This window comes from Gouania willdenowi, chromosome 5 (assembly GCF_900634775.1).
Source record: "Gouania willdenowi chromosome 5, fGouWil2.1, whole genome shotgun sequence".
NCBI classification, from domain to species: domain Eukaryota; kingdom Metazoa; phylum Chordata; class Actinopteri; order Blenniiformes; family Gobiesocidae; genus Gouania; species Gouania willdenowi.
In genome coordinates, this window is record NC_041048.1 from 34,846,922 (window position 1) to 34,862,073 (window position 15,152).

At 37.8% G+C, this 15,152-nt stretch overlaps 1 protein-coding gene across 3 annotated transcripts in view; it reads right to left on the bottom strand.

The window, feature by feature from the left end:
• The window catches only part of adamts9 (ADAM metallopeptidase with thrombospondin type 1 motif, 9), a 101,977-nt gene that overhangs the window by 73,115 nt on the left and 13,710 nt on the right, over positions 1-15,152 (bottom strand). For all 3 annotated transcript variants that reach the window (XR_003674068.1, XM_028446397.1, XM_028446396.1), the window contains exons 9-15: positions 10,588-10,734; positions 8,839-8,980; positions 7,199-7,303; positions 3,773-3,918; positions 3,313-3,494; positions 3,068-3,204; positions 321-438 (exon numbers count right to left, since the gene is read on the bottom strand). Coding sequence is in view for 2 of the 3 variants with exons in the window: in XM_028446397.1 (XP_028302198.1) it covers positions 321-438; positions 3,068-3,204; positions 3,313-3,494; positions 3,773-3,918; positions 7,199-7,303; positions 8,839-8,980; positions 10,588-10,734 (977 nt within the window). In the remaining variant the exon portion in view is untranslated. The remainder of the gene's footprint in view (positions 1-320; positions 439-3,067; positions 3,205-3,312; positions 3,495-3,772; positions 3,919-7,198; positions 7,304-8,838; positions 8,981-10,587; positions 10,735-15,152) is intronic.

A 15,152-nucleotide genomic window follows, 5' to 3' on the forward strand; every position in this document is an offset into this window, starting at 1 on the left:
AATACACAGTATAATTCCAAAAAACATGTATTTTACAGGAAAAATACACTAAAGGACTACAGAAATGCACAACATGCAAGACAAACCAGAAATGACAGAAAAACACACACAATTAGCATAAAAAGTATTTATTCTTTCTTGTATTAATGCTGAGATTGGTCATTATTCTATATGCTCACATGAATGTTGATCATGTGACCCTACGATCAAACAAACACATTTTTGTGGCCTCACTGTGATAAAAGTTGCCTACTTCATTTTACATAATAACAGTTTTGACAGACAAAAATACAATCAAATAAAACAAGACTTCATCTCACCATAGTTTACGATGTTAAAAGTTCCTGCGACTGTTTTGCAGGAGGAGTTATCGCCTCCGCACACGCCGCACTTGTCCCTTCTGGCTTTGGAGTTCAGTACATGATCACAGCCTGCTTGCTACAGTCAATGAAGGACACGGTAAATGAATATGAGATGTGGTGAAGATGATGTAAAATAACACAATAGATCATTGCAGAACAAAACTTTGTAGTAGCTATTCCAGCCCTCTACGAAGCGCTTCAGCATGAACTTTGTGTCACGTGTGCATTTTGTCGTAAATGCCAATGAGAAGCAGATGAATGTGGGGAGTGCAATGGAATAAGAGAAGCTAAATAAAATGTCTGTCCTGACAATGAGGTGAAAAGGATTTTAAAAAAAAAAAAGGTTCTTTAATCTGCACTTGTTTACTGCGCGTCTATAAACGTTAAAAAGAACTGATGCTAAAAACCCAAGAAACTACAAAGGAGAAACCCTTTAATCAGACAGTCAAACACTCCAGAAATAATTTTTTTAAAAAAAACAATATGAACATGATCTATAATTATAATGTCAAATAAAATGGTCAAATTTTACTCTATGAATCCAAAGATGTGTGTAAAATATTGTTAAAAGAACAAACTTGAATCTTTACTAGTACTACTAATTGTGTGTTTGTAGTTGCTTTACGAGTAAGGTCTACTCACTCACTAATACACCAAAAACCTTTAGTAAATTGTTGTTTACTAGTACTACTAGGAAATGCATTATGTCTGAGTAGGTGGATCTTAACCAAATTTAGCTTCCTGATTGGTTGTAATTTTTTTGACATCCAATGGAAAGCCTTAATTTGTTTTTTTCCCACCCACATATAATGCTTACGTGTAGAACAAGTGAACATTTGTAATATTTTTGAGTTCATTAGAAAGACTAGTGGCATTTTTTGCCTAACTTGCGCACTAGTAAACCACATGGAGTACATGTACAACAACTTTAAGTAAAATTAGAGCTTAAGTATGGTTGATTATCACCAATTTCAAATTTATGCTCTAATGTCTTTCCATAATTTCCTACAGATTAGCAACAAAACATTTTGAAACAATGAACTTTACATAAAGAGTAGCTAAACCCTGAGGTTTTAGCTAGGCTACATCGAGGCTGGCCCATAAGGGCGGGGCTCCTGGTGCAGTGAAGACACGCCCACTCTATACTACAAAATCTTCAAAGAACAATTTATGCTATGCTAACTAGCTACTCAATACTCATTATACCTCTCAATTCAGAATGTTCTCAATTCAAGATACTCGACACAGATTGCAGAGTCAACAGGTGCTAGTTTTTATAAAAGAGGCGGGGCCAACAGTGCTAGTTTGTGACGTAAACTGCCACCAAAACCTGACAAACCAGCATTCTCAGCCAATAGCAAAATTCAATTGTAATCACCAGGTTTCAACCAACAGAGGGCAGTCACTCTTTAATTTTCACAACAAAATACACAAAATTGACGAAAATGTCAATCAGTAACATCCATTCATCCATTTTCAGACCCGCTTTGTCCTATTTAAGGGCCACGGGGGTCTGCCGGTGCCCATCAATCAACAACACTACTTCATAAAATCATCAAATAAATTAGTCTTTAGGAAAAAAAAGTTTTGGATTTTAGTTACTTTTTATCTAATGATAGATGGAACAAGTTAGTATAATGGTGGGTTCACACCAAATGCATCAAAAGCAGCAGGTGTACAAACACAATATATGGTGGACGTGCTTCTAGGAGCGTCGAGAGGTCCCGCTGCGTGTCCCGCGCCTCCTGTGTGGCGCGTTTTGAAGCTTTGGCTGCGTGTTTTGAGATTTCAAGCTATTGACGTGCATCCGGCACCTCCAACGCGGCCGACACTAGAGTTGGGATTGTTGAACTTTTGGGGCATATCGCGGTGCATCGACTAAACAGGAGCTGTCCTCAACCGTGACAAATTCAGAATAATAAAAAAAACATTAACCGGAGACAGATGGATAGAAGCTCTTCTGCTGGAATAGAGCGCCTGTAGTTGGTGTCCTGGTAGAAGATGAAAGCGCCGTTGCAGGTCAGCAGGTCGTCAAACTGGGCACTTGAGAGACAGAAGTCGCACTGAAAGTGACTCTTGTCCGAGTGTAGCTCTGGTAAATTCAGAAACGGTGCTGAGGTGCAAATAAAGCCAAGCCACTCTCTCGATAACGTAGATCCGATGAACGGCAGTCGGAGGTGGCGTGTTCAGCAAGGAACTCCAAACTTAATTCTCCATTCACCGACACTTCTCTATAGCCCTCTGACATCACAGTGCACACACTGAGTCACACCAAAATACATCCAACCGGAAACACAATAATGTTCCCACCACTTCACAGTCACTGGGTGAATTATGAACGTAACTGATCACCACAATATCATCCATTGTATGAACACCACCGGCAACAGAGAAGCCCCTCCCCAAAATGCGCTCAATGCCCTCTCTTCCCAACTAGTTTGGACACGCGTCCAGAGCGTCTTCGACGCTGGTGACAAGCGTCTGATTCAATAAGCGCAAGCGTCCAATTACAGGTGTGATGCCCGAAACGCGTTGGTTGTGAACGCAGCATAACAGTAGCTTAGAAGTAGCATAGAATTTGCATGTTTGGAGCACTAAACTGTTTCTCTTTCCTAACAGTAGATGTGTGTTAGGGCACAAAGGTAGGAAAGCACAGGTATACCTAACCCAGTGCAGACCAAAGACAAGTGGGAGGCATTGCTCACCCTGCACAGGCCCTGGACACAGATGTCGTTAGTTTCGGGTCCACATGGCGTACCATCGGTGACCCGGTCCCTGAGCTGATAGTAGGCAGTGCTGCCCGCAACCCTACAGAACAGTTTACACCTGTCCTTCATCAGAACTGCAAAGAACAAACAAAAAAGATCATTGGACCAAAAGGAATCCATTTAAATCTAATATGTGGTATTTATTCATTAAACTTTCCATGTGTGTTTGAAAGACGACTCACTTCCGCTGTACTTGGGCACCCAGCGCACATTGGGAGGTAGTCCGTTAATGTTGAAGTGCCTGCCATCAAAAGCAGCACATTGCTCCTCCCTGAAGTCCTTCTTCTGTCTGTAGCAGGGCTCGGAGTTACAGGAACGAAATTTCATCCGTCGACCCACACAGTACATCCCCCCATTTCTGGGCCTGTGAAGGGAAAACACAAGAAGAAAACCAACAAATATTTATTTGGACGATCATGATGTGGTTCTGTGATGTTTATTGCTTTTTGTCTTCTGATTCAACCTGTTTCATTCTTATCTATTTGTGCCTTGGAGCCTTAGTTCTGTTGGTCAGGAACAGAAACCATCAATTGTTTTGAAATGCAAAGGTTATGGAAAAATCAATGGAACATTGACTTTGGCAGCTAAGATGGAGACAAGCTCCAGTAAGTGTGACTGACTAGAAAGAAGTGGACTTCTTACACGGGTCGGTTGCATTCGCGCATGGCGATTTTAATGCCTCCGCCACAAGTCCTTGAACAGGAACCGAAAGGGCTCCAAACTCCCCACGCTCCTTCCACTGGGGCGGCGTCGTATTCTTTGGGAATGCAGAGACCATGTTTGCAGTGCTTTGAAAAGAAAAGAAAGAAAACGGTTGAATTAGCAGCTAGAAAGAAAGGAAGGAGGAAATTAAACTGGAATACAATGAGAAGTCAACGACAGACAAAGAAGGCAGTGGAAATAAACAATGGGGTACACAAAAGTTGCATGACATAACTGTCAGCCTGCGCTTTGATGCCAATCTGGGAGACATTTTACCGAGTGGCAAGAAATAGAATAAATGGAACAAAGCACCAGGAAAATGTCAGACACAGTCAATAAATAGATCTAAGCTCCAAACAAAAGGATTCTCTTTCAGTGCACGCCAACTACACTCCAGCTTAAAGTGTGTTAAACGTTGCAATTGAACGTAGAAGCTCAGCCCTAGTGGCAGCGAGTGAGTGACAGTGTCCTAATTAAAAGCAATGCTAAAACACAGAAAGCAGCCATCATTCACACTCACGTACCCTCCTACATTCATCCAGGCACTGTTCAATTACAACACTTCAGACAAACTACAGCGGCGAGTGGTTTTTTGGCACGTGTTTGAAAGCTTGTTTCCATTTGTCATAATGCCCTCCATACTGTCATGCCTGCGAAGAATTTCATGGTCATGAGTCACTGGTAGGCCAGTAAAATCCAAACAAAAGGGGAAAGAAGAGTGACGGTAATTGAAGCTGCTAATGTAAAAGAAAGAAAATGCATTGAGTGGTTTAAATTTTCCATCTTATGGACTGTATATGCTGCATCCAGGCTATTATTGTGTGATGTTATTAACAATCAGTTTATTTCTAAATCAGTCATTTCACTTGCACTTAAGTATGTTTTAAAAGAAGTAAAGTCATTCGTTACACTTCTACACCCAACCGTTACTGAGTAAGTTTATATTTTTTTTGTTTTAAAATGATCAACGAATGTTGTGAAACTACAAAAAAAATGAAATGACCACCAGACAACAATCAAGTGCATCACATCATAGCCGACGAATCAGATTAAACGTAATGCATGGTGCCAAAACAGCATTGAATGCTGGGTATTTTCTCACTTTTAGAGTTCTTAGAGCCTGAGAATTTGAAATCATTGGTTTAATTTTATCTAATAAAGATTTTGACAAATTTTGTATTTTTGCAATTATAAACAAGAATAAATAGAGAAAAAAAAAAATACAAAAACCAACAAAAAACAGACAAAAAGACAACATATATACACAAAATAACTGAATAATTGACAAAACCTAAAAAAAAAAAAAAGTGGACAAAAGGACAACAATTATAGAAAAACATACAAAAAAAGTCAACAAAAATAACTGAAAAATATACAAAACCTGAACAAAAATACAATTCTAAACAAAAAATAAATAAATAAATATACGCAAATTGAAAACATATCGACAGATGTCTTTGTGGAAAATACATTGTTACAATTGTTACAATTGTGTCTCTTCCTTTTTAAGTTTATACATGAGATGTTTACTGTATGTAAGGGAACCGTAGCAAGATTTATTACCAAAAATAAACATAGGAGGTGAAAGTAACTCACTATTAACTTTTACTTTGAGTACTATTTCAGTGAGCTACTTTTTAAATATACCTGAGTATTTTATGTATGACTTCCTTGTACTTGTAAATGAGAACAATATCAATCAAGAAACAGGATTTATAAGTACTCTTTACACCTAAAGACTGACAACAGAGGCATGATTTATGTGCACAGTGTGAGGGAAACTATGTGCGAGGTTATTGAAGTTGTCATGTCACCCTATATCTTCATCACTGGGGTGGGATGGGATGGGATGGGGTGGGGGAGTTATTTTGTTCCATGCCACTGATGAAGTCCACATGGTGGGTATTAATGTGAAGCCTTGAAAGAAAATGTTTTAAACTATAACAAGAGCTGGTTAACTGGATCATTACACTGATTAAATGTGTGTATGTGCTGGTGTTGTTTGCTTCTCTGTGTGGTGACCTAATAACCTGTCTAGGTTTAGCACACGGGATGGGGCCCTGATCCACATAAACAGGTAAAGTTAATGTCTCAGGGTAGCAATAGTTACACTGTGATCTCTGCTGATTGGCTGTGACAGGTAATATGACACATAGTATGAAGCAGACATAGGAAAATGGTGACCCTCGCTTTAATAGTGGGCCAAAATTACCCCAAAAACACACAGAATGACAGAAAAATACAAAAAAGTAGTCCAAAAAAAAAAGATACAATTGGAAACGACAATCATAAACAAAAATAATCAGATAAATATACAAAGTATTAACAAAACTACAAAACATTGGGAAAAATGACAACAGATACACAAAATATTGACAAAACCTCAAGACTAAACAACTATTTAAAAAAAAAAAAAAACCTGCAAAAACATTTAAAAAGTCAACTAAAATATACATGATAACAATTACAAACTAAAATAAAGGGGGAAAAACACACAAAAAACTAATTATACACAAAATGACCACATATATACACAAAATAACTGAGCAATGGACAAAATCTCAACAAAAACAGACAAAACAACAATTGTAAAAAAAACTGAAAAACATACAAAAAAGTCAACAAAAATACACAAAATTACAACAAAAAGACAACAGTTTTAAACATAAATCACTGAAGAATATACAGAACCCCAAGAAAAATATACATAACAGTTTTAAATAAAAATAACTTAAAAAAAAACGTACAAAAAAACAACAAATAATACACAAAATGACAACATATATATACAAAATAACTGAGATTGACAAAACCTCAACAAATACCCATGACAACAATTATTAACAAGAATAACTAAAAAATGCATACAAAAAACAACAAAAATAGTCAAAATGACAACATGTATATATATGTACACACAAAATAACTGAAAAATGTACAAAACATGACAACAATAACAACAAAAACATTAAAAAAATAAAAAATAAAATACGCAAATTGACAACATATACAAACAAAATAAATGAAAAACGTCAATAAAAATAAAATCTCTAAAAACAAAAAAATAAATACATAAAAAACAAAAAATGTAGAAAAATATAAAAAATTGCCCTAAAAACACATAAAAACCCTTTTTTCCTGTCATATTGCTCAGATTGGTCATTATTCAAAATGTTGACATGAATGTGCATAATGTGGCCCTTGGATCAGACCAACACATTTTTGTGGCCCCTGCTATGATAAACGTCTCTGGTATAAAGTACTACTTCTATGGAGATTTCAAACGATGAAATGTGAACCCTGCCAATTTTACAGCCCTAACCAACAACACTCCCACATGATCATGTGTTTGAATCCCACACCAACCTTTCCTGGGGAACAGTCGGTGCCATCAGCCCAGGGCATGTGTTGGGTCCTGCATCCCCGCTGGGCGCCCTCTGGACTGCTGCACCACAGCCTACGGCACTGCGTCTAAAAACACACACACAGAGAGAGAAACAAACATATGGTAAATATCATTTGCTGACATCAGTAAACAGGGTACATAACTGTCATGTTTCATACCCTCACTACACATAACTGCTAACGTATGGACCCGTGTTGGCAGCCTTCCACTCTATCACTCATTATTAAACGTTATGCCAAAAGGTGACGGCGTAGAAAAGTGCTGCATCAGCACGCATCTTCACCCAGATGTTTCTCAACTCGTGGCTTAAGAACGACCTTTCTGAACACGAGTCGAGTCGAGTCTGTGCCAAGTCTCGCACATAACTTAGAGGCATTTCAGAGCGTTTAATGAGCTGGCAAATTAGCCACTCGTTAATTTTTCTAAATTTATGATTACGGTCAAACTTTTTAATCCCATTAAAAAGTTTTTATGGTATGTTCCATTAAGACATTAGCAGAAATGCTGAATCATTGAAATGTTATCATTTAGATTAGTGGTTCTCAACCTTTTCAGCCCGTGACCCGCAAAATAAAGGTGCCAGAGACTGGGGTCCCCAACATTTATTTATTTATCTGAATAATATCCACTGTTATCCAGGAAGCTTATTATTATTTGGGCCATATATAGTCATCTTAAATATGTAAATCCTTGTTTTAATGAGAAAGTAATTGGGTTCAAAGTGACCAAAAATGGTGGAAAAGGTGGTGAAATGGGATTTTTAATTTCCACAGAAAAAGTGGTAAAAAGGGTTCAAAGTTTCACCATTTACTTAAAAGTGGCAGATAAAGTAGGAACAATTAGTTTCAACAGGCAAATAATGGGCATGAAAAATTGTTAATGTGGTTAAATTGGCAAAAAAATTAAGCATGAAATATGGTGAAAAGAGGTTAAAAGTGACAATAATGGGTCAACATATGTGACATTAGGTAGAAAAGTGGTGGAAAGGGTTTATGAGTGCTGGAAGTGGAAAAAATGTGCAGAAAAGGCATTGGAAATCAATGGAGAAGTGGCAGAAATGGGAGTAAAGTAGCAGAAATGCATTAAAAGGAGCAAAAATATGGCAGGAAAAAGTGATGAAAATGGGTTAAAATATGGCAAGTTTGGTGTAGTTGCAAAAAAAGGGTAAAAATAATTCAAAATTGGCTCAAATTGTTAAAAAATTATTCTTAGTTTCTTGAAGGCATCTGGCGACCACCTCCCAGTGTCTCGCGACCGTTAATGGGGTCCCGACCCCAATGTTGAGAACCCCTGATTTAGCTTATGAGTCACTCAAAGTCAAGCATGAAAAATCAAAAGCAAATTATTTGTATGGAAAAAAACACAAATATCCAGGATGCATGAATGCCTTTTTTCACTCTTTATGTTGCATAATTGGAGAATGAACCATTGAATAATTCACCCGTACTTTACATGTTTGAGATCCTATTTCACACCAGGGTTTTATGGGATTGACTGTTTAAAGTTGGTGACCATTGCAACATAATCAAAAGGCTTTTCTCTCTAATATAACTCACATGTGCAACAGCATCATTAAGGTCTGCATGCCAACTCCACTCACCATATAAGGGCACACCTGCGTTCCCGGCCCAAATATCAATTCACATTGTTTATTGACATTGTATATCCGTCCGGGCAGCTGCTGCGAGAGACTGTATGGCCTAGAAACGGGCTCGTCGAGCAAGCACTCACCATATCCTGTGCTATTAAGAAATAAAAATCAAATGACTTAAAGAAAAGAGAGAAAAAACAAGAGACACAAACAGACAGAAAAACACACTCAGTACAGCTGGAGTGGGCATTTTTCTGTACAGAAGCATGTTAACTACTGTATATGCTGTACTTTTCCCTGCACTAGACTGTCACTGTGACTCATAAATGGAATAAACTACTTTTAAAATGCATGAATGACTTCAGGTTTTAATGTATGGTGACTTGGAGAGTTCATAAAAAACATGCATTTCCATTGACTGTTGCTTTATTTACGTTTAACTGAATTCTAAATAGGGTTGCAAAGAGGCGGAACATGTACGGTAAATTTCCACAGGAACTGAGAATATTCAAAAAAAAAAAAAAACTTAATTTTTCATGGGATTATTTATTGGAATTAACTAGAATTGGAGAGTAATTTTTATTAATTTTTTTAACTGATGCTGATATTTTAGATAATGATTTTCTCACATCCCTGTAAAGGACCAAGCTTCAATTTAGAAAATTTCTCATTAATTCCCATAGAAAGTTTCCAACTTTGAAAATTCACGAAATTTTGCAATCCTTGTTTTTTTTAATTGTTTTTTCTTTTAATGGATGCTAATATTTATTTTTTAATACGATACAGTTATTTACCATTACTCCCAAATATTGGGTAATTCCAATAAATAATTCGCAAGAAAAGTTTATATTTTTGAAAATTACCAAATTTCCTGAGTTTAAAGTGTAAGTACACCCCAGGTTTTGGCTGATCTGCTACTAGGGGGGAAATGAAAAAAATGCCTTGATTACAGACCCTTTGATTGTTTGTAAACATTGTGACGTATTTTGTTGGGCGGGGCTTAGCCTGGAGGCAAAACCACAATTGTCTTTGTTTTTCTGAGCACGAGTGTCAGCTGAAATCCTAAAAAACTATCAAAAAGTTATGACACTTTTTTCAGACTTTAGCGACCTTTTGCCAATAAATATTCCTTTTTTCCAAGTTCTTCTTGACACTTTATCCAAATTTTGTCCTTTCTTCAATTTTTTTTGGCCATTTTTCATCCAAATAAGCTAACTTTTGCCCAGTATTTATTACATTTTCCCCTACATTTTGCCTCTTTTTGATCCACATTTCTGACATTTTTCACCATCGTTTGTCACATTTTACCCATTTAAGCTACTCTTTTCCATTACATACCACCTGTTTCCTCTTTATTTGTATGTTTTTTGGCCAATCTTGAATGCTTTTGGCCTATTTTAATCACTCTACACTCTTTTCTTGCCACCTTTTTACCACTTTTCGTCCATTTTTTGCCTCCACTCGCTCGTCAAAATGAAAAAATAAATAAATAATTTAGCGGACCAGGCTGGCCCACTTCGGGTCGACGGTGCACCTGGACAATTCCCGGTATGCCAGATGGCCAGTTCACCCCTGCTTCATACCTAATAATCTATGTATTCAGCAGAAAAAAAGGGGGTTTTGGGTGTACTTTCACTATAAGTTCCCGTTAATTTTATTGAAAACTCCCCCCGCCTTTGCAACCCTAATTCTAAATTATGTTAACTCCATGCATGTCAACAAAATACAACAGTGAGATAAACAAAAGGATTGACTTACTCGAGGAACTCAGTGATGTACTTCCTGCTACATTTAGACCACATCCAAGGGTTTGTGTTGTAGTTTAGTGTTGGAGCCATCACATGTTGCTGAACCTTAACGCCGTCCTCCTTACATTTATAACTGTCATCGTGTGGCATGTTGAACCTATCGGAGAAAAAAGAGTTCAACAAAGCCAAGGCAACAAATTGTAATTTTAAGGAAAAAAAATGAAGGGATATTTCAAAGGTAGTTGAATTCATCTCTTTCTATAACATGTGCAGCTTAGCTTCCTGTGGAAAAACTGACTGTGAAGGCAGAGCTAGCGGCGTGTAATGCAGATGCTGTGGGATGTGTGTGGACAGGTACGGCATCACACTGCCTGCTACTAAGCTCCCCTCCTGACAGGTACCATACAACACCGAGCCCTGCCGCTAAGCACTCAGCGGAGGTGTTGTCACCACTTGATGCGGATAAACGTGGACGTGGAACAATCCAAAGTTTTGTTTCGTGGTTAGAAAGAGCATGTGTTCAATGTGATGAGGGCTGGTATGGACTGGAACAGCCTCCACTGGAGAAGGCTCCGTGTGACGCAGGACTTTGGACGTTTGCAATAGGTTTACTGAGACACCAAGAAACCAACGTTAAGACTGGTGGTCCTACGAATGCATGAAGTATGAATGGGGCGTGCAAACATTTCAGGAACTTTAGAGATGCTGACTCAGGTTGCACATAGTGTAGGCTTCATAGATCAACAAATTGACAATAATTTGATCCCTGCTGTAAACACTCTCTTATTGACATTGTCACAAAAGTTTTGCGCATTGCATTGTGGGATGTAAAGTCCTGTAAACGGATGCATAGAAGTGTTTTTACTTCAGTGAGGCCTGCACTTTGGCCATGTTCGAAATGGCACACTCCATACTATACACTAAAAACGCAATATATATATACAGTAGTATATACTAGGGCTGTGACTTAAACTCGTTAATTGCGATTAATTGATTACAGGAAAAAATAATGCACAAAAAAAAAATACGCCGTTAATAGCTTTTATTTTTGCGCTCCAAACAGCGTGGAACTTTTGTCATTTCAAGAGTTCCCAGTACACCCATAATACTGATGCACAGACTAAATTACAAGAAGGGATGCTGCCGAGCTTTTCAACTTCTTTTGCGTTAATTTTGGCTTTTAAAAACACTGGATGGAAAACAAAAGCCTAGGTGTGTGCAAATTATACACAAAAATTTGCCGATCAACGGAGCTTTTGCAGCCTTCGTTACCACTTCAATGCTAAACACGTAGCAGCTAGCACGAATACTCAAACAGTGCTAACTGCAAGATGCTCCAAGCATGCCGTGTTGTCAGAAAAGTATTTATGATGTGCTAACTTTATAGCACTACATATAGACCTGAGGTTTTATTTAATTTGTATTTTCTATTATTTGGAGATTGACCAAAGTACACATTAGTATTCCCCCTGATGGTCTAAACTAAAGGGGGCAGCAGCCCATGGGACTAGTCTGAAATACAGCAGAATATAAATGGCTACGCCTGCATCTGTGTAAGTCTGTTAAAAACAATAAATGACTTCATAAAGCCACTTTGTTATATATCAATCTTTGATCTGCCACAATAATGTAATTTAAATTAAAATACCTCAAGTTGAGGGCGTTTCTGAGCACTAGTATATACTGTCTACTAGGGGTTAAACAGACTTGTCAATTAGTCGACTTTAGTGTTGTCTCGCGACTGTCTACGTGACGTCGACTAGTCGCAGTACCTGACATTTGCCCAAGATGGCGGTGCAACACAGCAGACTTTGGCACAACACCGGCTTCAGTGAAGGAAGCCGAAGCTACCATAAAAAACAGCCCAAAGTTTAGACGCCCGGCTCTGAGGAAGCCTCGGGGCTTAACAGTTACCGTAGACTCACAGTAGGCGAAGCAGCAGTGTTCCTGGGTTTACTTACCTTCTATAGCACGTCCCGTGTCCCAGGGGCTGGCGATGTTGTGCCAAAGTCTGTGACCCGAAAAAATCAGTGACCGCTACGGCTTCTCACCGGTAGAGAAGAAGAGTGCTAAACCTCTTTGCGGTTATTAAGGAACTATTTACTCCCCCTTAAAGAAATGCAGACTGGAGAAGAATTACAAACGTGTTTAAGGAGGAGTAAATGTCCACCGAGAAGCCGCAGGGGTTGGAACTGTCGCCACCTGCGGTCACATATTTTTTGGAGATTTTGGCACAACACCGGCACTCGGCTACCACTCGGCTTGGCTTCGGCTCTTGGTGATGTCATCGATTAGTCGAAGTCAACTCAACTAGTATGCACATAAAGTCGACCTTTAAAATTATGAAGTCGTTCAACCCCTACTGTCGACTATATACTATAAGTATGATTAGGATGATGGCCAATGATGACCGTTCACACTGAAGTATACCTCCAATTTTCCCAAGATGCATTTCAAACCTACAACGAAAAAAACCTGAATCACACTGAGGCTAAATATCTCTGTTGATTCTCCACCTTTAAATGTTCTGAAAGCATTTTAAGCAAGAAAGTGACCAAGTAGAATATCAACATGTGGTCATTTGATCCATAAAACTCACTGAAACACATTTCATTCCATCATTTTGGAGATTTTCGGAAACCCGCCATTGTGCTACTGACAAAACTTCCGGTTAACTTCAAAACAAGAGCACACTGTCTACTGCATTGGCCATATCAAACCAGTATAAATCAAATGCATAACTGCCTTTTATTGTTAAAGGTAAGGAACAGACTCATTGCCTCATAGGAAAATTTCTGCAACTCAACAGCCAGGAGTTTTATTTAAACGATTGTCTTTCAATTCTGATGAACACGGATATAAAACTTGGCATGCTACGGAAGGTAGATCCACTCTACCTGAAGCAAAGACAAATAAAATGTAAAGTACTGTGATGTACAAGGCCATGGTGACATGGAATGCTCTTCCAAGACAAGTTATTTAAGAAAATAACAAATTTAGATTAAAAAAAAAAACTACTGAAAAAGCATTTATGAACAAAACAGCTCTTGGTGCTTAAATATGAAAGCTACTGAATACAAGTAATTACTGTAAGTTTGATTAGTTTTATGTGATCTATAAATGTATATGTATATTGATAAATACCTGTAAATGTATAGTGATATATTGTAAATGTTTTTTGCAAGACAACCAATCATTTGATTGTTAATTGGAACTAGGTGTAACTGTATGAATGTTGTTTTTGTTTTGTAAATTGTTTTAGTTATTGTTTGCTTTGTTGTGTGATGGGTTATGTGTAATTGTGTACTGCACTAATGAGTCAATTGTATTGGGTGTGGACTGAAGTAGCGATGGCGCTAATCAAAGCTAATGGAGATCCAAATAAACAGAGACAGAAGAGCCCTATTTACAAAAGCATTAAAATACTAATGAAGACAAGAACTAAGGATGTGAGATTAAACTCGACGAGATTTCTTGTCATGTTAAAAATCTGTCTTGCAAGATTTTTTATTATTTTGTGAGCTATCCAAACTTCTATTCTATTTGTGACCTGAGGGGGCAGTAATGCACCTTTGCTACGTCTAGCCTGGCAGAACATAAAGCAGGAGAATGAAAAGAAGAGGAGGAGGAGGGAGTACATTTTAGTTCTTGTTTCAATTTGTGTAAGAAATGTATTAACAGTTAAAAGAACTTGGCTGTGTAGTTGCAGCATGTTGTTACTGACATACTTGGTCAGGCTCCGTTTGCACTATTCGCACTCTGTATTGACAGAGTAGAACTTTGATTTGGTTTTGCACATAATATTGTTTGCACTTGAAAAAAAGAACGAAATATATAATTTTATTTATTTTAACTTTTATACATTTTAGTTTTAGTGGAAGAATAATTTTATTAAAAGCAGCAAACTTTTTTTTTGCAAAAATGTGCAACTCCGTTAAATAAAAGTCTGTTGGTCCAGTCATGTATTGTCATTGTAGTTTTCTTAATATCTCGTCTCGTCTCGCTTTCGTGAACCCAATATCGTGTCTCGTCTCGTGAGTGCATCGTCACACCCCTAACGAGAAGAGATGCTTTTGTTTTGAAAAGGGGATGTTTGATTTTTAGCTTTTGCTCGCAATGCATCGTGGGGCGGTTGAGTATGACTAGTGTTCCCACTTAAAAAATGCTCCAATATAGTATACATCCGGGTATTTCTCTCTATCTTTTCATACTACGCACTACATACTCATTTTGACGTCAAACGTAGTATGAGTAGTACCTTAGTATGACATTTCGAACATGGCCATTGTCTTTATCTCATAAAGAATTATAAAGTCCAGCAGCTTTTTCGGTAAATCTGATATAGGGTCAATGTTTTATCTACTTTATTTCTGGAACCACTATGACCAATGGGAACAAATTCCCCTTGTAATAAATAGATTGCATTCAACAGATTAGGTTACATTACATGAGAGACAAATGGAAAAACAGAGGCTGTGTTGATTTGAAAGTCCCTCTATCGTGTCGGGTTGTTGATTGTTTCAGTCATTTCTTCTGTTGAGTACCAGTGGACTGAAGCCAACTCTGTCATTATGA